Genomic DNA, 27,329 nt, shown 5'->3' on the forward strand with positions numbered 1-27,329 from the left:
TTGGCCAGATCTGCCTCAACTTGCTAAATTGAATTTGCCCCACCCTGGTGCAGTTTCTCCTGAGTCCCCACCCTGGGCAAGCACTCTATCCCCAAAGCTGGATGCATGCTGTTAAATGGGGAGGAGTTGGAGAGGTTGGGTATGCACCCTGCCTGCAAAGAGGCCCGATCTCCTGGTTGTCCCACCGACTTTCCAGGTATCCAGATTAAAGGGAAAGAAAGACCCCAGAGATTATCCCCCTTTGCTCACCTCCTCATCTAATCTGGGACTTCAGCAGCCCTATGACCTCCGTTGCCGAGCAGCGGCCCAGGCTTCTGCTCCTCCCCCACGCTCCTCAGATACACTGGGAGGGAGGCTGGGATCTATCTGCCTTCTGCTAGGGTCCCTGATGGCCCAGTATCCCTTCCCCCAGGCCCTCGCCATGGCCGAGTCCCCTGGCTGCTGCTCCGTCTGGGCCCGCTGCCTCCACTGCCTGTATAGCTGCCACTGGAGGAAATGCCCCAAAGAGAGGATGCAAACCAGCAAGGTGGAGTAGGGATGGGGGGGACTGGAAGTCCGAGGCAGAGGCCGCCTGGAGGGGATAAGGAAGCCAAGTGTGCTCAGAGGCAGCTGGTGGGGGGTGGCAGGGGGGGGGAAGGGACTTTCTTTCCCCAGGAAGAAAACTTCTGTCTGCCTGCGGAGCAGAGCAGAGCAGAGCAGCCCTACTCCTGGTGGGAAGCCCCATGGAGCTGTCATCCGTTGGGGACTCTGAGCTGGAAGTGGGGATCGGCTGTGAGCTTCTCTCCTGCCCCTTTGCAGTGCGACTGTATCTGGTTTGGCCTGCTCTTCCTCACCTTTCTCCTCTCCCTGGGCTGGCTGTACATCGGGCTCATCCTTCTCAATGACCTGCACAACTTCAATGAGTGTGTCACAGATCCCCCCCCTTCCTCTGCATACATGTTAATCTACGCCCCACCTTGGGTCCCCTGGGTGCTCAGTCATTCCCGGCCCTGCCCAGCTGTCCTGCTACCCAACCTCCTTAGAAAATTGCTCCACGAAGTCTCCCCAGTCCTTGGAGCCCCTGGCCCCATGAAAGGCTTCCCTCTCACTCCCTTCTAGTCCTCCTTCTGAACCCACCCACCCCAACTCCCCTCAGGCCACTATTAACACCCCTTCCCCCACTCAGACACCTCTCTCTCCCCTCCCACAGATTCCTGTTCCAACACTGGGGACACTGGATGGACTGGTCCCTGGCATTTCTGCTGGTCATCTCTCTACTTGTCACATATGCATCCCTGCTATTGGTGGGTCAGGGAGCGGCCCATCTAACCCCTACCTCAGTCCTCCCTTCCTGCTCAGCTTCAACCCCTGGCCACTGAGGGGAGGGGAGGGGAGGGGGACGGTGTCAGCCTGGGAACCCAGGAAGCCCACCTCGGTGACCCCTCTTGGCACCTCATACCTCCCACTACCCTCTGCTTCCAGCTCCTGGCCCTGCTCCTGCGGCTCTGCGGCCAGCCTCTGCATCTGCACAGTGTCCACAAGGTAAGAGTGCGGGTGGGAGTGAGCGGGAAACGGGGACCACTGGGCCCAGGGCTTGGCCAGCTATTTTGCTGAGCACCTCAATATTCTACCCATGGACTCAAGCTCAGGACCTGAAGCCCAGTAAATTTTTGTTGAGTGAAAGAAAGAACGTGGATGAGCCAGGGGAAAGAGAGAGGGGGCAGCCCAGGGACCCCCAGGCTAACAAAGAAGACCCCATTCATCTCTGGTCCCCCAGATGCTGCTGCTCCTCATCATGCTTCTTGTGGCCGCTGGCCTCGTGGGACTGGACGTCCAATGGCAGCAGGAGTGGCGTAGCTTACGTCTGTCACTGCAGGTGAGTGGCTGATCTCCAGTGCCTATGTGGGAGCCTTGGCCTGTGGCCAACCTCTGGACGTATCTTGCTCCCTGGTCCCCCACGACTGCAAGTAGCTCTGAACTCCAAAAGTCAGGTCCTAGGAGAAGGAGAGGGGCACTGGAGAGAAGAACCCTCTTCACCAACTCTTGTCCACAGGCCACAGCCCCGTTCCTTCATATTGGAGCAGTTGCTGGCATCACCCTCCTGGCCTGGCCTGTTGCTGATACCTTCTACCGTATCCATCGAAGAGGTGCCAACTCCACTCCCCAACATACCCTCCCTGGCCATCGATGCTTCTGCCTCCTGCTGCCCATTTTACTGCACCCACACTCTGCTTTCTGTCCCCAGAGCTCACCCATTGCCCTTTCTCCATAGCCTGCCCCTCATTCCCCACAGGTCCCAAGGTTCTGCTACTGCTCCTATTTTTTGGAGTTGCCCTGGCCATCTACCTGGCCCCACTGTGCATCTCCTCACCCTGTATCATGGAACCCAGAGACTTACCCCCCAAGCCTGGTCTGGTGGGACACCGAGGGGCCCCCATGGTGAGTGTCGGGTAGAATGCTGGTAGGGTGGGAAGGGTCTGCTCCTCTAGGCTGCAGCAATCAGGCCTGTGGGTTCCCAGGTTCGCACCCTTCTCTGCTACCCCCCTACCAATTCCCTTTCCCAGCTGGCCCCCGAGAACACCCTGATGTCACTGAGGAAAACAGCTGAATGTGGAGCTGCTGTGTTCGAGACTGATGTGATGGTCAGGTGAGAGACACTAGGGGACAGAGGGACACACTAGGGGAGCTTGGGAAATGATGATCAGCCCTAGAGCTCAGCCCCCTGACACCTCTTGTGCCCTCAGCTCTGACGGGATCCCCTTCCTCATGCATGATGAGCACCTGAGCAGGACCACAGATGTGGCCTCAGTGTTCCCAGCCCGAACCTCCTCCCACAGCAGTGACTTCTCCTGTGCTGAACTGAAGAAGCTCAATGCCGGGACCTGGTTCCTAGAGGTGAAGACAGCCTCACAAAAGAGGCAACCACCTGCGGGGGTGCTGAGGGGAGAGTTCATTCATTGATAAGTATTTTCTGATCCCTGTGCTGAGCAATAGGTGTAGAGGCTCTGCCCTCAAGTCACTCCCTTGGCTGAAAGAAGAGAGCTTAGCCAACAGGCTATCAGAATAGGAAACCTAGATCGATAACAATATCCTTAGTAAACAAAGAGGAGAGAGAGCAAAGGCACTATTTGGCAGAGTAGGTGTGGGAGAGGATCAGGAGTGGTTTCACAAGAGAGAATGCCTGAGCAGCACATGAAATGAGAATGCTGTTTAAGATGGGCAAAGCAGGGATCAGCAATTCTAGTCAGACGGAAGAGCATACGTAAAGCCCAGAAGTATGAAGAAGTGTTCTCAGGAAACAAAAAGTGGCTCAGTGCAACTGGGAGATAAAATTTGTGGGAGCAGTGGGAGCTGAGACTGTCAAGGGGAGCAGAGGCTTGGTCTCAGAGGGCTTTGAATGCCAGAACCACCCCCCTCCCAAAAAAAAAGAATGTCAGGCCTAGAAGTGCAGGCTTCAGTTCTGTAGGTGACGGAAAATATTCGTAAGGATACTTTATTTTCTCAGTTCCTGTTTTCCTACCTTTAAAAATAATACATGTTGGGGGGCCTGGGTGGCTCAGTCAGTTAAGCGTTCAACTCTTGATCTCAGCTCAGGTCTTGATCTCAGGGTTGTGAGTTCAAGTCTCACATTGGGTTCCCCACCCAGTACACAGCCTGCTTAAAAATAAAAGTAATACTTGTTCCACATAAAAAAAATTAAACATTAGAGAAATAATGTAAAAATTGAAAGTCTCCCATAATCCAACTCCTCTGAGATAATCATTGCTAACAGTGGGTACATATTCCATATGTGTATACACACACACACACGTCATTTTGCACAAATAGGATCACTTCATATATTCTTTTGCAACTTGATTGTCTTTTCATTTAACTCTATATACAATGACATGCCAGAGTGATTAAGACCAAGGGTTGTCTGGGTTTGAGTCCTGGCTTCACTACCTACTAGCTATGTGAGCCTGGGCAACATTCCTTAGTCTCTCTTGCTTTACTTTCCTCGTCTGTAAAATAGGCATAATAATAGTACCTACTTTGTAGGATTTGGGCAGGATTAAATAAATCAATGCACATAAAGTACTTCTAAGGCTGCCTGGCACATAGTAAATACTTTATAATAAGTATCAGATAGCTTGCTTTTTCCATGTCAGCGGTTAGGAGGTAAGGTCATTTGTTGATTACAAGGGGAAGGGAGGAGAGTGGCAGAGGTTTGGAAGAGCCACTAGGAATGGAAGAAGGAGCAAAACAAGAACAAGTGAAAGGATGATTAAGTGGGGTACCTGGCTGGCTCAGTCCGTAGAGCATGTGACTCTTGATCTCAAGGTTGTGCTTTCAAGCCCTGCGTTGGGTATAGAGCTTACTTAAAAAAAAAAAAAAAAAAAAAGGATGATTAAGTGGCAATGAAGGTAAAAGACTATATAGTCCACATGATGTGCTCTGCCCCCCAATTCTAGGGGTGGAGGAGGCAGACTGTCACACAATTGAATCAGGGTTTAGGATTTGTGGGGCGGGCAGGGCAGGAAAGGAGTTGAAGGTGGTATGGAAAAGTAATTCGAGCTGTAGATGGACCATGGGTAGGGGATGTAGATGTGGCAGACAGGGGCTGATGGATTGGGCAGAAACCAAAGGGCCAAGGTCCCAGAGGTCTCTGTGAGACCAAAGAGAAAATGTGAAAAAGTTAGGAAACCAGAGGGGTAGGAGGTTAGGGTCACAGAGTAAGGTGTTAGAGGGTCTGGAAAGGGTCACAGTTTGGAGAAAGAAAGACTGTGGCTCAGCGGTGCACACAAGCCTGGCGCCAAGTGGGGGAAACGAGTGAAGATCATGAGGATGGGGGAATGGCCTAAAGGCTTCTTCTGGTCTTGAAATAATTTTACTCTTCTCATAGAGGCAACCCTTCTGGGGGGCCAAGCGGCTGTCAGACCCTGATCGGAAGGAGGCTGAGAACCAGACAGTCCCGACATTGGAAGAGCTGCTGAAGGAAGCTGCAGTCCTTAACCTTTCTATCATGTTTGACTTGCGCCGCCCCCCACGAAATCACACATACCATGACACATTTGTGAACCAGACACTGGAGACTGTGCTGAGTGCAAGGGTGCCCCAAGCCATGGTGATATTTCCAGGACCCCAAGTGCCCCCTCTTGCCCATTTCCCTACCCCTGCCTTCCCTAGGCCACGGTGATAATTTTGAGGCTGCCCCCTGCCCCAGGGCCCCACCTCAACTCATATACCCCATTCTGTTATCAAACCTTTCTGCCCCTGGCCCCGACCCCTGGAATCCCCAAGCCTTCCTCAGCTTCATGCCCATCTTCCCTGAACCACAGGTCCTTTGGCTACCGGATGAAGATCGGGCTAAGGTCCAACAACGGGCACCTAGAATGCGCCAGATATATGGACAGCAGGGAAGCAACAGAACTGAGAGGCCCCAGTTTCTCAACCTCCCCTATCAAGACCTGCCACTGTTGGATATCAAGTGAGTGCCAGAGGAAAGGAGCCAAGGGGACCCCGTGAAGCTTAATGGTAGGGAAGAGTCACCTCAGGGAGGGCAAAGGCCATTCATTCATTCACACATACAACAAATATTTATCAATATATTTAACACTTGCTATGTGAAAGGCACTATTGTTGCAGGCTTTGAGCATACTAGTGAAAGAGATAATAAACTGAACGAATTATATGCATACTGGATAAGTGATATGAAGATAATAAAATGGGGAGATATAGTAGAGCAATTAGGGTTGGGAGTGAGGGCCAGAGAGGGGCCACATCCGGAAAAGTAGCTAAAGGGGTGATGTCTGGGCTGAGACCTGACAGGTCACAAGGAGCTAATGAGGAGAAGAGCTGTGAGAAGAGCAGAAACAGCAGCCCAATAAGCAAGGGAAAGGTGAGGCTGGGGAGATAGGCAGGAGCCCAATTGGGTAGGACCTTGTGGGCCACAAGAACAGTTTTAGCTTTCATTCACCACCAAAGAGGTAAGTGCAAGGGAGGATGGATCGAGAGGAGAGAAGCAAGAGAGTCCCAGATGTGAGCCAGGCCCCAGAAGCTGACCCAGCCTGTAAACATGATGGACTGCAAAGCATGCAGTTGCCAAGGTCTCTTCTCATGTCCTTGTGGTCAGATAGAAAAAAAAAAGTGCACTGTATGGTAGCCCAGTTAGCATAAGTATTTCAAGGACCTTTCCCCAAGTTGTCACCATGGAGGGAGACACAACATGGGGTTTGGCCCTCACTTTAGACTTGTCCTGGTCAACCTCAACCACTGAGCAGGTTTCCAAAAGACATCAATTAGTAATGAATACAGTGGTAATGAAATCGAGGCCCCGAAAGGTCTAAGCACTCTAAGATGATGGACCAAATATACCGGGATAAAGCACAACAGGGATAGATGTAAACACCTACCTACATTTGCACTCCAAAAGAAGTTCAATTGCACAAAGACAAGAGAGGAGACTGGCATCAGCATGAACATGTGTGAAAAAGACCAGAGCTTTGATTGAATAGTGTTCATAATGAGTCATCAATGGCATGTGACATTGCCAAAACTAACCTGACCCCGGGCTGCCTTCAAACAGCCACAGTGCCCAGAAGGCAGGAGGAAGTGTTGCTGTACTCAAAGCTGGGCCAAGCCCACCTGGGATATCATGTTCAGATGCAAGCCCCCATACTATGAAAGGAACACTGATAGAGGTGCCTGGGTGGCTCAGTTGGTTGAGCATCTGACTCTTGATCTCGGTTCAGGTCGTGATCTCACGGTTTGTGAGTTCGAGCTGACGGCACAGAGCCTGCTTGGAATTCTCTGGCTGTCTCTCTGTGCCCCTCCTCCACTCATGTTCTTTCTCTCTCTCTCACAAAATAAATAAATTAATTTCTAAAAATTAAAAAAAGGAGGGGCACCTGGGTGGCTCAGTCAGTTGAGCATCTGACTTCAGCTCAGGTCATCATCTTACAGCTCGTGAGTTCAAGCCCTGCATCAGGCTCTGTGCTGACAGCTTGGAGCCTGGAGCCTGCTTCGGATTCTGTGTCTCCCTCTCTCTCTGTCCCTAACTCACTCGCATTCTGTCTCTGTCTCTCTCAAAAATAAATACACATGAAAGACTTTTTTTTTTAAAAAAGAAAGGAACATTGATCAACTGAAGTAAGATCAGAGTAGGAGAGGTTTGTATGGTGAAGGGAGTGATAACCCAGGTCCCAGCCCTGGATGAAGGAACTGGGGCTGTCGGGCCTAGAGAGGAGATGACTCAGGGACATGGTCACTGTTCCTCAGACCTCTGAAGGTCTGTCATGGAACAAAGAAGAGAGACATTCGTGTAGCCCCAGATGGCAAAGCTCAGATCTGTAGGTGGAATCTGCCAGGAGACAAAGTTGAGCTATGCAAAGAAAATTGCTTTTGCTCAGGGGATGCTATGTAAAAGTAGGACTGAGAGTTCCTTGGCAGTGACACTGCGGCTTCAAGCACGGACAAAGGCTGCTTCCTGTGCCTCATGCCCCATGATACTAGATGTTCCTGTTTCTTTCCCACCCACCCCACCCCCCAGGGCACTACACCAGGATAATGTGTCGGTGAACCTATTTGTGGTGAACAAGCCCTGGCTCTTTTCCCTGCTCTGGTGTGCAGGGGTGGACTCGGTGACCACCAACGACTGCCAGCTGCTACAGCAAATGCGTTACCCCGTCTGGCTTATCGTAAGGGCTCTGGGGCTGTCACCCCTCCCTTTCTCCCATCCCTGGCTCTCCTTAACCCTGTTCCTCTATTCCTTACACATTTCCCCCCATATACTACCTTTGGGCCTCTGGCCACTGACAGGAGCCTTTTCCTATTCCCACAGCCCCCTCAAACCTACCTGATGATGTGGATCATTACCAATTGTGTCTCCACCCTGCTGCTTCTGTGGACCTTCCTCCTGCAAGGGTGAGTGCTTCATGCCTCAGCTTTCTGGGTCTTCATGCCCCCCAGGGTCCCGGTGATAGGGCCAATTCAGACTCCTACATGCTGCCCGGAGCTTGGGATTTGGTTTCTTTGAGATTCTTGGACCCTTCCTTGTACACCAAATTGGCCTGAGCCTGGGAAAGGCAGTTTGGGGGAACCTGGGATCAAAAGGCCATGCCTGCAGCTGGCTGAACTCACAATGGGAAGCTTTTTCTCTCTATAGGAGATGTAAGAAGGAGAGAGAGAAAACTGGTAAGAACTTTCTCCCTTCACCTCATTTTTCTCCTCTTATAGCCTTCTCTTTGGTCACTCCCTATATGTCTTCCCCACCCCCTGCTCCAGGCTTAGAAACAGCAGTGCTGCTGACCAGGATCAACAATTTCATAATGGAGTGAATGCCCAGCCCCGGACCCCCACCTACCAGAGTCTGAGGCCTCTCTGGATTGGCTAACAGCAAGGAAGACAGAGCAGCTGAGATGGAAAGTTGGTGGGGTTGGGGTGGGGTAAACTTTGTCAACAGGAGGTTTTGAACTATGAGGGCCCTCTGCACAGATGGTGGGCATGCTGCAAGCTTCCATGGAATCTGCTCCCCTTAGGGTTTTGACCTGAGGTTAGGTTAGGAAGACAGTGACTCATAGGAAGTTTCTCTGCAAATGTTAACAGAGGAAGTGGAAAGGAGGTTGCCAAGATAATGTTTCAGACCTGTGTGTGCGTGTTCTCGAGTAGAAGACACAAGGTGTGTCAGGGATGGGATAGCTTGGACCTATGACTGAAGGAGATGACAAAATGGCCTTTGCTGGAGAACTAAGATGATGGAGTCACCAGTCCTCACTCCATTCACTGTCTCCCCTGACCCCTGCAATTTAGCTGCTTTCCTGCCTAGACGCTGAGGGCCGAAGAGCCCATCTAGCCATTTAATTCTGTGACTGTAACTGGCTTTTTGCTGTGCACAGCCTTTTCTTCAAGACAGGTTGGTTCCTGTATGGTGTCAATCTGCTTATTCAATGAATTTAACTCCTGTCTTGTCATAGTCTAATCTTTTCCACGCCGGGGCTTGGTGGGGGATGCACATTCCATCCTCGGTTGTGACATGAATGACATTGAGGGGTCATCACGGAGAGATTCTTGGGCTGGAGGGGTTGCTGCAAGAGGGGAAGCGGGAGAGCAGCCGTCACAGGGGACATTCTGGGTGGCCAAGGCACGCTGCGCAGAGTTGCGTTGTAGCTCCACCTTGTGGTCACCTGCCGCAAGAAGAGGGCCGCGACAGTCATCACCATGACGTAAGAATGTCACCTGTTTTCCGTGCCGGTTGGGGACCTGTGTCCTTGACTCGAGACCCTGAGGGTATAGTCCGATTTCCACAAGTTCTCGCCTCCGTGGGCTGTTGCGTGCAGGGTCTGGTTCCCAGGCCCTCCTTCCCCTCGAGGAGCAGGTTCCCCAATGTGTTTGCTGCTCGCGAGTTCCTGGGCTAAAATAGTTCAGGAGACCAGTGAGGAGCTGACCTAGGATGAGGCGTCTGGTAGAAGGGGGAGGGAGGAGCTTAAGGCAAAAACAGGGACCCAGGCGGGCTCTGTAGCTGACCATTCGTCCCTCCCACCGCACCAAGTCACCCCGGTTCGCGTCCCCACACGAAGGGAAATCTAATTAAGACGCTGGCGAGGTCAGGAGGTTCGCTCCTCACAATTCCTTTTTTCTCGCCAGACTGGGACCTGGGGCAGCACTAGCGCCTCGGGACAAAACCCTACTCGACTGCAAGGCAGCCCAGGGAACTACAATTCCCAAGGTGCCCCTGACAGCTTCCGGTCGCGGAATTGACGGAAGCGCGTTTGAATTTGTGTTCCCGCCCCCTCCTCCTCCCGGGCCCCGCCCCTTCCCCTCTCGCCGCCCCGCCCCCGCCGCGCACACACATGCACAAACACACACAGGCAGCCATCGAAGCCGACAAACCTGGCCTGCAGCTGGCGCGGTGGGCGGGGGCGCCGGCGCGCGACCGGCGGGAAGGAGGTAGGCGCATCGGGAACCAACGCCGCGGCAGCTGCCCGGTCCCAATCTCCTTGGGCGTCCACGCCGCCTTGTAGAGGGCGGGTCTCCTTCACACACTACCCTTTGAAACTGCATTTTCTTAGTTTTCCCTGTTCCCGATCCGCCCCTCAATCTGACCGACTGCCGGCCTCAGCTCCGGGGCGCCTAGCCTGTCCGATACTGCAGGGCTCTCACCTCTCAGCGTGTACCTCCACCCCGCACCCCTACTTTTCTGTTCCCTCCCGGGCGCCCAGCCTCACAGCCCTGCAGCTTCTTCCTCCCCTCCCCTTCCGACCTAATCCTGGCAACCTCCAGGCTCTCCAACCCCCGCGGCCTCAGCCTCTAAGCTCCCAGGCTCTCAGCTGCAGTCTTGTAACCTCAGAGTCCAGGCTCCTGGCCAGAATGCCAGGTCCTAGTCCCAGACCCTAAACCCTTACGCCTAGCCCCTAGCCTTGAGTTCCTGGCCCTGAGCCTGCTGCCGCTTACCCTTACTGTCTTCCTAGGAGGACAGGACAGCAGTGGCACACTTAACTTCTATGAGGCCCTGGACTGGAGACTGGGACTGACAAAAACTTGAGGGTGGAGGGCCTCACGGAGCTGCTCATTGGGGTTGAGGTGCAGTTGCTCTCCGTTATTTTTAGGTATTGAGTCACAGCTCCTGGCATCAGGGTTTGGGGCTAGCAGGCTGGGCTAGGGGGCTATTAATAGAGCTGAGGCACAGCTCCGACCCAGTTCAGTTCGGAAGCACAGAGAGCAAGGAGCCTCCCTCTGTCACTACGCCCTGTGGAGATGTTGTGGACTGAGGCAGTAGCTGGACCAGTACCTCTCTGGCTACCAGTACCTCAGCCTGATATCTCTACCTTGGAACTCTCGAGGGAAGGCCCACAGTGATACTCCTGAGCACAGCTCTCCCCTAAGTGTGCCGTGGCTTGGAGTCCTGCCACAACAAAGCTCCTGTTGTGCTAGCTGAGTGAGGAGATGTGTCCCAAGTAGAGCAGTTATTGTGGCTACAGCCTTGGCCTGCCTGGACCTACTCTTGGGCTGAAATACTAGGTTGTGTGGGAAAAAAGCTGTAGAAGAAAAACTGTGGATTTCTGGTCCCCAAAGGCCCTCATAGAGATGGGGTGCTTCAGGATGGTCCTAAGAGAGGGGGCATGGAACCGAGAATTTGCTAGCTCCAAACCAAACACAGCACTAGGAAGCTGCTGAATTCTGTTTATCACCTGCCGATTCTTTTTATTTCTTTCCCTCTTGTTGGGCTCTGTCCCTACTCACAGGAGTCAACAGACCTCAGGATCTCTCCCAACTCCATAGAGGAACCTAATTCAGGAAAGCCACTGAGAAACTTGGCTCCACCAAGAAATGAATGATCCTTTATATACATTGTCATTTCTATGGAGAGGTGTTTGTTTAATTTTTTTAAATATTTATTTATTTTTGAGAGAGAGACAGAGTGGGGGGGAGGGGGAGAGAGAGAGGGAGACACAGAATCTGAAGGAGGCTCCAGGCTCCAAGCTGTCCACACAGAGCCCGACACGGGGCTCGAACCCATGAACTGTGAGATCATGACCTGAGCTGAAGTCGGTCGCTTAACTGACTGAGCCACCCAGGCGCTCCTCTATGGAGAGTTTTTATTTCAGTGGGCTAAAGTAAGAATTCCCTAATCCACATATTGAGAATGGTGGGGAAATCTTGATACTTTACTGGACTAATCACCAAAATTATTCCCATCCACACCCAATGTGCTAGAATTCCCATTCACCGAGGATGCACACCTACAACAATGCACCCTACTTGCAAACCAGAAACTTCTGCCTTCAAGCGACCCAGATCTCCAGCTCCCAGGTGAAACCAGAGGGCTTTTGGACAAAGCTGATTGTTTTCCCACACACAAAATCTGTCTAAATTGTACACAGCTCTGCCTTCAAGAACGAGCCTAGATCATCAGCAGCGGGCCCCCCTGCCCCAACTGGGTCAATTTGTCGAGGACCCCAGTGAGACAGTGGATGAGATGAGAAGTGGTCTCTCTCTTCCTCCTAAATCCCCTTGCCTATTCCTTGGTGGCTTCAGCCTCTGCACAGGCCGCCTGGTTGCCTAGCAACCGCAGTCGCCTGCAGGGGCGTGGGGCTGCTTTCGACCTGTAGGGGGCGCCTGTCCCCCTGGGGCCTCAGGCTGGAGCTCTAGCAGTTGCGAGGATGTGCCAAGTGTCAAAGCATCTCAGGGCTGTCGGGTCCTCCCAGCCTCGCCAACCCAGTCCAGTCGGAGTCTCTGGAGTGAGTGGAGGAGAAGCTCACTACGATTCTAAAGGGATTTTACTCATATTCATTAAAAAATGAAAAGATGAAAGACGGAGGGAGGGAGGGGGAGAGAAAGCGAGGGAGAGAGAGTGAGCAAAAGCAAGCAAGAGCGAGCGAGAGCGAGCTAGAGACCGAAAGAGAGAGAGAGAGAGGGCGCGATCGAGAGCAAAAGAGAGCGAGAGAGAGAGAGCACAAGTGAGTGAGAGAGAGAAAGAGAACCAGTCAGTACGGATGGGACATGGGGAGAGCAGTCTGACACTCTCCATTCTCTCCAGGCTTAGCAATGCTTATTCCTCAATCAGAGCAATTCAGAGGGCCCAGGCTATAGGGGGCTTTTTTCCTGAGCCACTTTTAGGATGTGGAAAAAAGAGTCTAGCACTCTATATTGTCAAACTGCTGAGCATATATAAAAAGCTTCAAGCTCCTGGGCTACCAGCCTAGCCTAGACTTGGTCATAACCGTTGTGTACCAGGGAATGTGCTAAGTGTTTTACATTTAATCCTCCCCCCCAAAAAAACCCTATGATTATTTCCATTTCTCTAACTTTGAGCACCTCAGTGACAGGGTCTGTTGACCAGTCATCTCCATCTGGATGTCTAATAGACATCTCAAACTCAACATGTCGAAATGTGGCACCTGATCTTTCCCCCCAAAATGACCATTCCCTAAAGCTGTCCCCATCTCAGTCAATGGCAGTTTCACCTTTCCAGTGGCTCTGGCCAAAAGATCTTGGAACCACACCTCATATCCATTCTGTCAGCAAATCCTAGTGACCATCTCCTCAAAATACAGGTTCCCGTGAAACCTTTAATAAGCTGAAATGGCAAAAAAAAAAAAAAAAAAAAAAGCAATTACTATTAATGTAGTATATGTGCTGCCAAAGCAAGCACAATTACCATTAATGTATATGGAGAAATTGGGGGGCATTCCCAGACCCAAAACATAACCTCTCTTAGGCTTTTCTGATACCTTAGGGCACATCTCGCTAATGAATGCACAAGATAAATGGACAAAAGAAAAAAAAACGTAAAGCACAGACGCGCGCACACTTCAAAGCTATGGTGGCTTGATGCTGAGATGCTGAGTGGAGTTCTCCAGGAAGGAGCCTAGCCAGGCTGCTCTTGCTGCTGCCTCTATAACTGCTCGCTGCACAACAAATGCTGAATGCCATTGTCACTTTTTTTTTTTTAACAAGCAAAAATCCTCTTTGGGTTTCTTTCAGTTAGCAAAAACAGGTACCATTGCAGGTCTTTCATAAAAGCAAAGTGGTGTGATGCAAACTTTTGAAAAGTGGGGGATATCTGTGCATCCAGAATCCAACACAGTGCTACCACCTTTGTCCAAACCACCATCCATCTCTCCCCTGAATCACTGCAGAAGCCTCCTCACTGGTCTCACTGCTTCCATCCTTGCCTTCTGTGGCCTATTCTCCACACAGAAGCCAGAGTGATCTTGCTAAACCAAGTCAGATCTTGTCAGTTCTCTGCACAAAACCCTCCAATGGCTCCCCATGTCTCTCAGGGTAAAGCCAAAAATACTTTTTTTTTTAAATTTTTCCAGAGAGAGGGCGCAAGTGAGCAAGGGGCAGAGAGAGGGAGAGAGAGAGAGAATCCCACACAGGCTCCGCACTGACAGCGGGACTCAAGCCCCGCATGTGGGGCTTGAACTCATGAAGCATGAGATCATGACCTGAACCAAAGTCGGATGCTTAACCAACTGTGCCACCCAGACGCCCCATAGCCCAAATACTTATAATGGCCTACAGGCCCTATACAATTTTGTCCCCTACTAAACCTCTGATCTCATCTCCTGGTACTTTTCCCCTCCCTCATTCTTCTCTGGCCACTTGGTCCTCCTTACTGTTTCTTGAACAAGCCAGGTATACTCCTTACTCAGGACCTTTGCACTTGCTGTTCCCTTACAAGGTATACCTTTCTCTATGACTCACTTCCTCACCTCCCTCAAATCTTTGCTCAAATGTCACCTTCTCAGTGACGCCTACCCTGACCAAGCTATTTAAGATGGTCTCTATTCTAATTTCCAGTTTACAGTAAATACAGGGTGTAAAGTATTGAAATAAATGACACCATGGTGGGGGGTTGGGGGGAGACAAATCCAGAAAGTAGAATAGTCTGCAAAACAACTGACTCGTACTCTTCAAAGCAATGTCATTAATTACAAACAAAAACAAAACAAAAAGATGAGACACTTCTAGTTCTGGACCCAGTTTGAGTAAACTTCTCCCTATTCCTAACTACAGCTAAAATCCTGGACATTATATATAAAACAAGTGTAAGAAGACTCTGAAAGGAGGAGGAAAGCGCAGGCTTATTAGGAACCCAAGTAACCTGAACTCAAGGTGGGGAGTTCCCCAGGTTTTCTCATTGCCTCCCTATATCCCAGACTGGTGCTGGAGAAGCCAGCATCCTAGAAGCACCAGTGGACACAGACCAGAAAAAACCTCAATAAAAGCCTGCTTTCTCTAAAAAATTTTTTTAATGTTTATTTATTTTTGAGGGGGTGCAGAAAGAGAGGGGGACACAGAATCTGAAGCAGGCTCCAGGCTCTGAGCTGTCAGCACAGAGCCCAACATGGGACTTGAACTCGTGAAACACGAGATCATGACCTGAGCTGAAGTTAGACGCTTAACCAACTGAGCCACCTAGATGTCCCAAAAGTCTGCTCTCTCTAGCCAAAAGACCGGGAAATGGGCTGATTAGCCAGACAGAAAACTCTGAAACAATAACCACTCTACTGTAATCAAACATCGTAGAAACAAACTGCAGGCCCACCCATGCCAGCAAAAGCCAAGTAGAAACCCAGAGTGTTACTCTTGCCAGGCTCCCCCAACAATCTCTGTGCTGGTGTCAGAAAAGGCTGGGGGCGCATTTCTGCTCAAGTCATGATCTCACAGTTTGTGAGTTTGAGCCCTGCGTAGGGCTCCATGCTGGCAGTGCAGAGCCTGCTTGGGATTCTCTCTTTTTCCCCTCTCTCTCTCTGACCCTCCCCCACTCACTCTCACTCTCCTTCTAAAATAAATAAACTTAAAAAAAAAGGCTGAATAGGGAGGCTGGACTTCCATTCCCACAGGGTACCATGGCTTCCTCTTCCTGTTGAGTGATATCGGAGTGTCAGAGGAGGAATAGTGGAGACTCAGGACTTTTAACTGCTATGTTCTGTCTCCTCCCATCCCCCTCCACTGTCCTACCATCCTTGCCCCTACCTGTACCCCCCACCCATGGTCAGTGGAAGCCACCTGGGGAGCAGGAAAAAGGCACTTCAATCTCTCCCAGCCACAGAGGTGTCAGTGGCGGTCTGGTGGGGAGCTGGAACTCTCAACCCTGCCCAGTAGCAAGAACTCTGCCTCAGGTGTCAACTGACGCCAAGGGGGGAACTTGAACTTCTGTCCCTACCTGACAGTAACCAGGCAGCAGCCTCTTCCACTGATGGCAACAGGGTCAGAAGAGCCTACCAAAAATAAGATTTAAATAAGATCAGAGTCTTATAACATAATACCCAAAAGTGTGTAGGATGCAATTAAAAAAATCACTCATCATACCAGGAACCAGGACACCCTCATCTTCAATGAGAAATAATCCACAGATGTCAACACCAAGATGACAGAGAGCTTTCAATGATCTGACAAGGATTCTAAAGTGGCCAACATAAAAAAATGCTTCAATGAGCAATTACAAAGAAGGCTGAAACAATTTTTTTTTGAAGAACAAAGTCTTAGCAAAGAAATAGGAGATATAATGAAGAATCACATAGAAATTTTAGAACCAAAGAATACAATAACCAAACTAAAAAACTCAGTGGATGGGCTTATCAGCAGGATGGAGAGGACAGAGGAAAGAATCAGTGAACCTGAAAATAGAACATTAGAAATTACCCAATCTGAACAACAGTGGGAAAATAGAATTTTTTAAAAAAATGAACAGCGCCTCAGAGACATGTGGTGACTATACCAAAAGACCTAACATTTGTGTCATTGGAGTCCCGGAATGAGAAGAGAAAGAAGGTGAGGCTGAAAAAAGTCCTCCAGAAATAATGGCTGAAAATTTCCCAAATTTGGCAAAAGACAAAAACCTACAAATTCAAGAAGCTGAAAAAGGCCAAACAGGATAAACTCAAAGAAACCCATGCCAAGATACATCATAATCAAACTTTTGAAAACAAGACAAAGAGAAAAATCTTGAAAAAGGCAAGAGAGAAACAACACCTTACTTACCTACGGAGGAAAAACAATTCCAATGTCAGTGGATTTCTCATGAGGAACCACAAAGGCCAGAAGGAAGTCACACAAAATATTTCAAGTGTTAAAAGAAGAGAGCTGTCAACCTGGAATGCTTTTGCCTAGTAAAAATATCCTTTGGAAATGAGGGGGAAATCAAGACATCCTCAGACAAAATAAAGCTAAGAGACTATATCACCAGCTGACCCACCCTAAAAGTATGGTTAAAGGCAGTTCTCAAAACAGAAAGAATGATGAAAGAAGAAATCTTGGAACATCAGGAAAGAAGAAATAATTGAATGAGTAAAAATGGAAGTACACACAACAGACTCTCCTTCTTTTAAGTTGTCTGAATTATGTTTGATAGTGGAAGAAATACATATAACATTGTCTGACGTGGGGCTCGATATGTGCAGAGGAAATATTTAAGACAGCTATACAATGCCATGCTATAAGTGGGACCAGTAAAGGTGTTTAAAGGGAGGTAAGGTTTCTAAAGTTCCCTCAGGCTGATAAAATGTTGACAGGTTGATCTCTGTGGTGACAAAATAATTCTGTACCTTATTTGCCCCAATTGTTACAGGAATCTCCACATGTGGTAAAATGGCAAAGAACTATACACACATTGCCAGTGTGGTTTTCCTAGTTTTGATATTGTACTATAATTATGTAAGATGTAATCATTGAGGAAAACTGGGTGAAGGGTACATGGGCCCTCTCTGTACTATCTATGCAATTCCTTATAAATCTGTAACTATTTCAAAATAATAAGGTTTTTTTTAAAGATTGTGGCTGTTCTAGATTAAAAGTGGTTGAAGACACAAATGTGATGTGGGAGCATTGATTAGATTCTGATGTTAAAAATATAAAAGGCGGGGCGCCTGGGTGGCTCAGTCGGTTAAGCGGCCGACTTCAGCTCAGGTCATGATCTCGCGGTCCGTGAGTTCGAGCCCCGCGTCGGGCTCTGTGCTGACAGCTCAGATCCCGGAGCCTGTTTCAGATTCTGTGTCTCCCTCTCTCTGCCCCTCTCCCGTTCATGCTCTGTCTCTCTCTGTCTCAAAAATAAATAAACGTTAAAAAAATTGTTTTTAAATATAAAAGGTGAGTTTGGGGGAATTTGAATACAGACTAGACATTAGATGCTATTAGATGATGGGAAATTATTGCTAATTTTCTTAGATGTCATAATAATATTGTGGTTATGTAGGAGAATACAAGATATATGCTGAAGTATTAGGGGCAAAGTGTGATGAAATCTGTAACTTGCATTCAGATGGTTCCGAAAGCAATGTAGCTAGATGATAGATGGATGGAGCGAATATAATAAGACAATGCCAATTGTTGAGTCTATGAGAAAGATAGACTCTTATTGTACTATTCTTTCAACATTTCTGTATGTTTGTGGATTTTCATTTAAAAAAAGTTGGAGAGAATATGTGGAGGATAGATACATAGTAAAATGTTAATGAAAATCCAGGTGGCAATTGGGTGTTTATTCCCTGTAAAATTCTTTCAATTTTTCTGTATGTTTGAAAATTTTCATGTGAAAATGTAGAGGTAAAAAACTTGAAGAGAGAGAATCACAGCCCAGTGTCCTCCCCCTAGCATTCCCAACACCCTCTTCTCTGATCGACTTTTCTCTTTTTCCCCACAGCAGTTACCACCTTACATATTCTATAATTATCTTATTTATTATACTAGTTTTTGTCTGTATCCTCTCACTAGAATATAAGCTCCCCAAGGGCAGGGATTTATTGTGTTTTGTTCTGTTTGCTTCTATGACCCCAAATCACGGAACAGTGTCTGCACATAGCAAGTGTCAGATGAATGTTCATTGAATTAAGAATGAATTTCTGTATCCCTAGGACCTAGGTGGAGGTCTTGCATAGAGTAGGTGTGCAATGACTGTTTGTGGGATTGAACTGATATCTACATTCTACAGGAGAACTTAGAATAGACCTGTTGTACTAGAGTGATTCAGAGCATGGGCTCTTGAATCAAATAGCCAGGATCTGTATCCTATTCTGTCACTTCCAGCTGTACTACCATCTCTGAGCCTCAGTATAGAGTTAATAGGTGTAGTGACATTTCTGACCCTCAATTTCTCGATTGGTAAAATTAAAATAATGACAGTAGCACCTTGGTAAGGTTTTTGTTGCATGTAAAGCACTTAGGACTTTGTGAAGACTCAATAACTGGTAGCCAATGACAAAACAAGAACAGCAAAAAGACGGTCTTCCCTGCATGCCATTCTTCCTCCATCCCCCAACAGGCTGCTCCAGGGAGGCTAAAGAGATGTCCTTCGACAAGTATTCCTAAGTTCTTCTCCAGGCCCCCTGGAATGGTTTCTCTCACTTCAGATCTCTTCTTACCTTTCCTTCTGCCCTAGACTCTCTTTCCTCTTGGCATCCTGAAGCTTTTTCTCCCATCATAACGTGCAGGAGAGGGGTGAAGGAGACAGGAGCCTGTGGGCCAGGGACAAGAGCTTTCAACTTTCCTTTCCTTCTGTTCTAGGCTGGAGCCCCTCACTAGTGATGGAAGCAGGTCAAGTGTGAGATTGCGGTCATTTCAGGGCCTAGAGGCTGAGAGAACAATAGTCTTGAGGAGGGGGCACTAGCAGGAGAGTAGCCTCATATGCTGCCCTCTTCCTTGCTCCCCTGTTAAGAAAGATCACCTTCCTTGCCCTGCTCCAACGTCCCTTTGGTCCGTTCTGCTGCTTCAAGTCTTTACTTCTGGTAGCCCCAGCTCAGAGCAAGCCCAGGGACCCATTGAGCATCTCCCTGCAATTCCCTCTTGGAAGTGGGGTGGGGTGGAGTGGGCAGAGGATGGGCTGAAATTGGAGATATGGGGGCATTAGATTAGGGGCTGAGCTCGCCCGTGGCCCCAGACCCCTGCCCCCGCCTTAGGGTCGGCGGTACCCCAGATAATCTGGAGAGCTAGGGCTGAGCCTGGGGGCGCCACTGCCTCTGTTCCTTTAAGGAGCCGCTGTTTAGCATTCCTGCCGCTGCCGCTGCCGCTGCCGCTGCCTGACTCTGCACGCTGATTGGCTGGAATCAACTGAGAAGGGAGCCAGGGAGAGATGCTCTTGACTCCACTCAGATCCATCCTGGGGACCAGTGAAGGAGCGGTCCTCTCAGCACCCAGCCTCTGCCCAGGCTTCCGCTTCTTCTTTGCCGCTGGGCCTTGGCCCAGGAGCCACGACGGGCGACACGGAGCCGCCAGTGCTGGAGGGGGAGCCGTGGGTGCGGGGCAGCGTGGGGGCAGAAGCCCCGGGACGCCCGCCTGGCCCCAGGCCCCGCTCCGCCAGAGCACCCCCACGGGTGCCCCCCCCTTCCTGGTCCGAGCAGTGTGAGTGTGCCCGGGAGCCCAGCGGCGGCGGCGGTGTGGAAACCGGCGTGGGCTGGGGGGTCCGGGCGGCGGGGGGCAGTGCCATGCACAAGCACCAGCACTGCTGTAAGTGCCCGGAGTGCTATGAGGTGACCCGCCTGGCTGCCCTGCGGCGCCTCGAGCCTCCTGGCTATGGGGACTGGCAGGTGCCCGACCCCTATGGGCCAGGTGCGGGCAATGGGGCCAGCGCGGGTTATGGGGGCTACAGCTCGCAGACCCTGCCCTCACAGGCAGGGGCTACCCCTACAACCCGCACCAAGGCCAAGCTCATCCCCACCGGCCGGGATGTGGGGCCAGTGCCCCCTAAGGCAGTCCCGGGCAAGAGCACCCCCAAACTCAACGGCAGTGGCCCCAGCTGGTGGCCCGAGTGCACCTGTACCAACCGGGACTGGTATGAGCAGGTATGGACCAGCAGTGGTTGGGGGGAGCGGTGGGGCAGCCCAGGGGGGCTGGAGAGTGGAGGCCTAGAGGCCTGGGGTTGCAGCAGGGGTTCCTGGAGGCTTCAAGCCAGTGGACCCTGTGCCCTAGCATTTCACCTGGGGCAAGAGAGGCGGTTAGAAATGTGTGCTTTCCTGTGTGTGTCTGTTTGGGGGTCTCCATTTGGAGGGGGTTGGGAGGAGCTGTGTGTGTCAGGAGGTGAAGGTATGGCGGAGGGGCACATTTTCCTGTGTGGGGGAATTGGGTCTGTCTCAGTGTGGGGGGCGGGGGGGATTAGCAGCGTCTCTGTGTCTGGCAGGGGGCGGGAGGTTCCGCGGGGGCTGTGTGTGGTGTGTGTCTCCACAGGAGAGGAGGAGGGGGCATGGTGCTCTGCGTAGGGGGGACATATGTGTGTATGTGTGTATGTATGTTAAGGTGTGGGGAGGAAGGCAATGGAGCTCCTGTGAATCTATGTAGAGGAGCCCATGTGCTCGGCTCGTTGAGCTTCTTCCCTCAATGCCATGGGTCCCTTTCCGTCCCAGTCTCTTTGTGTGTGAATGTGCACATGGACATGTGGGGATGTCTCTTTGAATGTGGAGGTGTCTCTGTAGATGAGGCTGCAGAGATAGCTGTGTTTGCCTGTGTGTGTGGCTACATGTATGTGTGTGTGAGCATGTGGCTCAAGTGTGTGCACGCGTGTGCCTGTGTGTGTGTGTGTGTGTGCGTGTGGTGTCCCTGGTGAGAGGCGCTTGACAGGCAAGGGAGGGGAGCGGGAGGAGGCAAGAGACACGTCCCAAGCAAGGCTGAGAGGCTGCTGAGAAGGACGGACTCTTTTGTCCAAGCAGCTCTGAAGTGTGTGTGTGCTGGGGGGTCCAGGGGGGGGGGGGGGGGGGACTGAAGCAAGCAAGCTTCTTTGCTCCAGAGCAGGCATGGTGCCTGGAGCCAAGCAAGGGGCAGCTGTCCTGGTGCAGGACTGGCCCCAGTGGGGCATGTCCCCCCTGGGCATCTCCAGATGTGAGAGAACTTGGCCCCCGAGCCCTGACTTGGCACAGCTTGGGAACCCCTGGGTGCTGGGCACAACTCAGGCTTCCACTCCCAATCTAAACTGCCAGCTTAGAAAATGGAAGGAGCATCTGTGGGAGAAGCAGCAAAATGGAGGCTGGGCCGGCAGAGCCAGGTCCTTGGCATGCATAGCGGAGGGCCTGTCTGGTTATTTGGCTCTGCGGCCCCCAGGTTAGGGAGAGAGGAGAAGGAGGCTTTGCTGTGGAGGGCAGGTGCTGACTGCCCCAAGGTGGTGACCGTTCTGGCCACCTCTGTCCTCCTCTGGGGATAGAAGGTGCTCTCACTCAGGAGCAAGGGTGGGGACTTCCCGGGGAGAGGAGTCCTCAGTACTGGCTTCTGTCTGTCCACACTTACTGCTTCCCGTGTCCCTTGCCTTGGCTTCTTGCCCTCTCCAGTGAGTCCCCCTCTTTCCTTTTCCCCTGTATCCTGGGGCCCTACCCTTGCAAACACTCTCTCATGTTTGTCCTGCTCAACTGGCAGACAGGTTCCAGTCCCAAGGGTAGGCCAGTTGGTCAAGGTTTCTTTGCCAGGGCTGCTCCCTAGATGGCTCCGGCCCCGGAGGCTGGGGCCCCGAGCGGGGCAGTGGGAGGCTGGAGGATGGACTAGCAGGAGCCGGGAGCCTCTGGGCCTCACTGGAGCTGGGCTGGAAGCATGGCTTATCACATGTGGAAACACATGGCATACCAGATGCATACGAGAGCTGCATGGGTGTACTTTTGCTTGTGTGTCTGTTGCATCTTTCTTTAGGAAGCTCTTTTGGTTTCAGGGCTCTGAAAGGCAATCGGTTCTTTCTCCTGGGATCAGGGACCAGAGTGGGGCTGCATCTGGAGTCAATCCCACCAACTCCCAGGGCTGCAGGGCGTAAAGTCCTGGGGTCAGGCCCTGAAAAGGTGGAGGCATGACTAGTCAGCCCTCCTCCTGCCCCCTGTTTCTCCAAGCCAAAGCTGCGTGGAGGGAGAGCAGAACAGGGCATGAGAAGGAGCCCCCACCCTAGGTTTGCAGCTCCCTTCAGAGGATGACACCAGGGGTCAGGAAAGAGGCAATGTGGCCAGAGAAAGATGAAGGAGGGGGCGCTGGGATACCCGGGGAGAGAGGCGAGGGAGTTCCTCCATTCTTGGGGATGAGAGGGGGAGCCAGGAAGCAGGTACTACTTGTCTTTCCAGGATCACATTTTCACTTGACAATGGCCACCAAGTATGTCTTGTCTGGGAGGCCACTTTTGTGGGCTGGTCAGAACAATCCTTGTTTCCATCCTCTTCCCTTGCCTTTCCTCCCATGGCTACTGTATACTGGAGGCCATGGACACTGCTGCTAGTTGTCCAATGGGTTATTAGCTTCTCCCTCATGGGGAATCTTGCCCACTCTACTCCTTTCCTGCCCCTGGCTTTGCCTCTGACTCCCAACCAGATCCTACCCAGGCTTTTTCTGCTGGGAAACACAAAGGGTTCTGGATCAAAAGCCCCTTGGTAGAAAATGGAGTCGGACTTTGACTCCTTCTGCCCATTTGAAGAATTGGGTTCCTGGGAACACAGAGGAGACACAGAATGAGGATTCCTGGGGTATTCTGAAGGGTGCAACTTTCCTTTTCTCATGAGTTCTGCTGGGGAAGGAAATGAGCGGCCAAAACATCAGTAGCCCCGGCAGCTTGATGTAATCAAAAGAGTATCTGGAGATCCAGGTTCTAGCCCCTGCCCTGCCACTAACTCCCAGTGTGCTCTGAGGTACAACCTGTATCCTCTCTGGGCCACATTGTCACCATCTGTCACATGAGGGAGGTTGGACAAGATGGTGTCTGTTGTCCTACCAGTTCTGACATGGTGGGAGTCTGTGATCCCTGAGTCAGGGAGAGCTATGACTCAGAAGGGGACTAGGTCCCCATTGAGGCCACTGGGTGCCCCCCTGAATGTGAGGTGTGGCGTGGTTTGCCTGCCATGTTCCATTTCTGCCATCCCCCTCAGGCCAGCCCTGCACCCCTCCTAGTGAACTCTGAAGCCCTGGAGCCCAGCCTCTCAGTGGGTGCACCACTGGCTAGCTCAGTCCCAGACAATTGATCTGGGCTAAATGGGTTTGGCCTGATATGGCTGGAAGCAAGCAAAGGATGTGGTCTCCTCAGGGTCAGCCTGTCCCCATCGGTGGCCAAGAGGTGGTCTCGGGGCAATTGGGGCTCCTACTCTTTGGGGAGTGGGGGAGGAGCAGGTTGAGCAGGAGGAGATGGGGGGGAGGGCAGGAATCACTCAGAGCCTGTGTCTCCCCCTAGGTGAATGGCAGCGACGGCATGTTCAAGTATGAGGAGATAGTACTTGAGCGGGTGAGTCTGCCAGTGGGTCAGGATGAAAGGGAAGGGGAGGGTTCAAACCTGAAAAGGAAGGGCCCTGAACCTGGGTCTCAAGACTCATGGGGTGGGGGTGGGGGGGAACCTGCACTGAGAGGATGGGGAAACAGCGCCCCTCAGAGGCCACATACTGCACCAATCAATCAACCAACTAACAAATATTAATTGACCTTGCTCTCTGAGGCCTGGGGAACTGGGAAGGGGCTAGCTTCGCTGAGTCTTCTGTGCTATAATGGTCAGCACAGGCTGGGAAGCTGTGTGCTGGTTTGCCATGGCCCCCTCTGAGGCCTGGAGAACCCTCTCTGAGGGGTTGGAGGAAGTGAGGAAATCAAGGACCCTCCCTCATGCCCTCTGAGTGAGCAGACTGTGCTCCCCTTTGCCCCCTTCTGCAGGGCAATTCTGGCCTGGGCTTCAGCATTGCAGGTGGCATCGACAACCCCCATGTCCCTGATGACCCTGGCATCTTTATTACCAAGATCATCCCTGGTGGAGCAGCTGCCATGGACGGGAGGCTGGGGTGAGGTGGCCTGGAAGCAAGGCTGCGGGTAGCAGGGGCAAGATGGAGATGAGGGGAAGAGGGCTACCTGGCAGGATGACCCTTTTTATTAGAGCTGAGAGGGGGCAGGGGAGGGGAGGGGAAGGAAGGAGGATGTGGTGGGAGAGGGGGTGGAGGGGCGGTGGCAGGATGTCTCTTGGGCTTCCCCTGCAGGGTGAATGACTGTGTGCTTCGGGTGAATGAGGTGGACGTGTCGGAGGTGGTGCACAGCCGGGCCGTGGAGGCGCTGAAGGAGGCGGGCCCCGTGGTGCGGTTGGTGGTGCGGAGGAGACAGCCCCCACCCGAGACTATCATGGAGGTCAACCTGCTCAAAGGACCCAAAGGTGCGGCCCTCTGGGTTCCTGTGCTCTGGCCAGAAGCCCCTGGTTGGCTCTTCAGGAAATGGAAGGGAACAGCCTTACTCCTTGCCTGACTCCCTGTTCTAGCTCACAGGCTTCTTCCTTGACCTCACATCTCGTTCACCCTTACTGACCTCGGGATGGCAGCCTAGTGTTTGGGATCCCTGGGGGGAGCTCCTGTGGGGCCAGGGGGTTGGCTGCGTGGGGAGTTGGGTCTGGGATTGACTGAGCACGCTAACTTCTCCTTGTGGCCCTCTCCCACTCCCTTCGGGCCCCCACCCAGGCCTGGGTTTCAGCATTGCTGGGGGGATTGGCAACCAGCACATCCCGGGAGACAATAGCATCTACATCACCAAGATCATCGAGGGGGGTGCTGCTCAGAAGGATGGACGCCTACAGATTGGGGACCGACTGCTGGCGGTGAGACAACCTTCCTGGGGATGCCCAAATGGTAGGGTGGGGAGGTGGGGCTCTAGGAGCCTCTCCCTCCACCTGAACCTCACTCAGGGACTAGCATCATGGGGCATTTCAAGAGCATCATCTGAGTTGTGTGTACTCAGATACCAAGGCCCTACCCAGTTCTTTTCATGGCTAAGACTCCCTCACCTGTTCTATGTCATGCTTCTCCACTTCTCACAGCGCTATACTGGGCCCCTACTAGAGCACTGTCGAATTTCACAGAAAGGGCACCCTTCAGGGTTACCTGGAAAGGCCCTCCCTTCTCCCAAGTGCCAGCCCTAAGGCCTCTCCTCTTCTAGGTGAACAACACCAATCTGCAGGATGTGAGGCATGAGGAAGCTGTGGCTTCACTGAAGAACACATCTGATATGGTGTATCTGAAGGTGGCCAAGCCAGGCAGCCTCCACCTCAACGACATGTATGCACCCCCTGACTACGCCAGCAGTACGTACCCATCTGCCCTGTCCCTGGTCTTAAGCCCCTGCCCACCCTGGTTTCTGGAGGGGAAAGAATTCAAACCCCCTGTTCAGAGAGTGAGTAAGCGCAGAAGACTAGTGCTCAGGAGAACTGAGTCCACATCCCAGCTTTGTTTGCCCCTTATAGCTGGGTGCCCTTGGACGAGTCCCTTTCACCTGTCTTTAGTTTCCTCTTTGGCAAAAAGGAGCTAATGATATATGTGCTGCCTTCCTCATAGGACTGCTGCAAGGATCAAATGAGATCATGGACAAGAAAGCCCTTGAAAAACCGTATTAGGCTATAGAGATGTGAGGGATTATTATTAGTCACACCTCTAGTCATGCCTTTCTTTGTAGACTGCTTGACTTTAGCTCTTTCTAAGACTCACAGGAGTGAGCCCAGGATTCAGAAAGGGACTGTGGAGGAGGAACCTGGGGGTGGGGGTGGGGTGGGGAGAGGGGAGGAGAGGCCTGAGGAATCAACATCCCTTGGTGGCTTTTGCACCGGAGGTAGGGTGTGGGGCACAGTCCTTGTCGGGGTGGGGTAGGGACCCACATGGAATGGTCTCTGAACTTTTCTCTCCTTTTCTTGATTCCAGCTTTTACTGCCTTGGCTGATAACCACATAAGCCATAATTCCAGCCTGGGTTACCTTGGGGCTGTGGAGAGCAAGGTCAGCTACCCTGCTCCTCCTCAGGTTCCCCCTGCCCGCTACTCTCCTATCCCTAGGCACATGATGGCTGAGGAGGACTTCACCAGGTAAGACTCCCACAGCTTCATCCTCCCTAGGGATGAGGAGAATGGGACTCCATTTCTGGCTAGCCACAGGTCTTCCCTTGTAGTATGGCAAAGAAGAGATACAGCCCTCATCAATTGTCTTTGGGGTCTGAGGCCCTTTCTTAGCCCTTAGGGCCCTAGGGAGGGACTGAGGTAGCTGCAGGGACAAGTTCCACCATCAGGGGGAGTGCCAAGTGTGTGCCCCGATCGGAAAGTACAGAGAAAGGGTGGGATGGAGCGCTTAGGGGGCTGAGAAGGTGGCGGCTGCGGGGGTTTCCTTCCCCGAGACAGTTGCTGCCCCCTCTGCTGCAGTCATTCTAAATTAGAAAAAAAAAAAAAAGCAGTTCAGGGTTGGCGGGACGCTGGGAGGCTGGCGGGCCCGGTGGCCTCCCAGGGAACGGCTCCGCCCCACTCTGGCGGCGGCGGCCGTGGAACTGGTCGGGCCGGCCCGGGTTCCGGGGGACAGGTTTGCCGCGGGGTGGGGCCTGGTAGACTACTGGGCTGGCTGCAGTGGAGCCGGAAGGGTAGGCGGACGGGGGTAGAGCTGGACGCGCCATGGAGAGGGCACGCAAGTTCTCAGGCTCCGGCTTGGCCCTGGGCTTGGGCCCGGCCTCGGCCTCGGCCTGGAGGAGGGCTTCGCAGAGGTGGGCCTGGCCGCTCCGCTCCCTGCGGCCTGGAGGGGATGCCAGGTAGGAGGAGAGGAGGGATTTGAGCCAGAGCATCCGGGACTCAGGGAGGGAGCCTCGCACCCTAGACTAGAGGCAACAAAGGAGGAGTCTTGGACTTGGGGCTCCTCTGATGAAAGATGTTAAAGTGAAGGCGGTGGGCCAGGAAAGCGTGCCAGGAGTCGGGTTGTATGGGTATACACGAGCGGCTGTAACTCTTACCTGATGACACTGACCACTTCCACAGGGATTCCTTAGACATGGTTAGTTGCAGTTGAAGTTTTCCTGTGTTAACTCTCTTAAGTTAGGCTCCTAAGCTCCTTCCAGGCACCTGGGATTTCTTTATCTGTCTCCCACATCACCTGGCAAGGGCACATAGTGGTAGCTGGTGACCAAATCTGTCACTGGGGAAGATAGAAGGGGTCA

General features: G+C 52.0%; 2 protein-coding genes across 9 annotated transcripts in view; both read left to right on the plus strand.

Annotated features, from left to right (window-relative positions):
* GDPD2 (glycerophosphodiester phosphodiesterase domain containing 2) overlaps positions 1 to 8,676 on the plus strand; it is a 10,150-nt gene extending 1,474 nt beyond the window's left edge. The window contains exons 2-16 of one of the 2 annotated variants that reach the window (XM_049643916.1): positions 413 to 526; positions 799 to 902; positions 1,190 to 1,283; positions 1,462 to 1,521; positions 1,757 to 1,855; positions 2,033 to 2,126; positions 2,273 to 2,418; positions 2,544 to 2,626; positions 2,724 to 2,874; positions 4,865 to 5,086; positions 5,301 to 5,449; positions 7,511 to 7,658; positions 7,802 to 7,884; positions 8,126 to 8,154; positions 8,245 to 8,676. In XM_049643916.1, coding sequence (XP_049499873.1) covers positions 422 to 526; positions 799 to 902; positions 1,190 to 1,283; positions 1,462 to 1,521; positions 1,757 to 1,855; positions 2,033 to 2,126; positions 2,273 to 2,418; positions 2,544 to 2,626; positions 2,724 to 2,874; positions 4,865 to 5,086; positions 5,301 to 5,449; positions 7,511 to 7,658; positions 7,802 to 7,884; positions 8,126 to 8,154; positions 8,245 to 8,297 — 1,620 coding nt within the window. In that variant the 5' untranslated portion in view covers positions 413 to 421 and the 3' untranslated portion in view covers positions 8,298 to 8,676. Of the gene's footprint in view, positions 1 to 34; positions 527 to 798; positions 903 to 1,189; positions 1,284 to 1,461; positions 1,522 to 1,756; positions 1,856 to 2,032; positions 2,127 to 2,272; positions 2,419 to 2,543; positions 2,627 to 2,723; positions 2,875 to 4,864; positions 5,087 to 5,300; positions 5,450 to 7,510; positions 7,659 to 7,801; positions 7,885 to 8,125; positions 8,155 to 8,244 lie in introns of those variants that run through there. The other variant, XM_049643915.1, reaches the window with a different exon arrangement.
* An 11,210-nt stretch (positions 8,677 to 19,886) lies between these two features.
* Positions 19,887 to 27,329, plus strand: part of DLG3 (discs large MAGUK scaffold protein 3) — a 57,470-nt gene continuing 50,027 nt past the window's right edge. For 2 of the 7 annotated variants that reach the window (XM_049643918.1, XM_049643919.1), the window contains exons 1-8: positions 19,887 to 20,243; positions 23,280 to 23,333; positions 23,579 to 23,629; positions 24,046 to 24,170; positions 24,363 to 24,532; positions 24,831 to 24,967; positions 25,306 to 25,450; positions 26,061 to 26,220. In XM_049643918.1, the coding sequence (XP_049499875.1) occupies positions 19,887 to 20,243; positions 23,280 to 23,333; positions 23,579 to 23,629; positions 24,046 to 24,170; positions 24,363 to 24,532; positions 24,831 to 24,967; positions 25,306 to 25,450; positions 26,061 to 26,220 (1,199 nt within the window). Of the gene's footprint in view, positions 20,244 to 23,279; positions 23,334 to 23,578; positions 23,630 to 24,045; positions 24,171 to 24,362; positions 24,533 to 24,830; positions 24,968 to 25,305; positions 25,451 to 26,060; positions 26,221 to 26,485; positions 26,928 to 27,329 lie in introns of those variants that run through there. The other 5 variants (XM_049643917.1, XM_049643920.1, XM_049643921.1 and 2 more) reach the window with 4 other exon arrangements.

The sequence above is a fragment of the Panthera uncia genome, chromosome X, assembly GCF_023721935.1.
Source record: "Panthera uncia isolate 11264 chromosome X, Puncia_PCG_1.0, whole genome shotgun sequence".
Taxonomy (NCBI): Eukaryota; Metazoa; Chordata; class Mammalia; order Carnivora; family Felidae; genus Panthera; species Panthera uncia.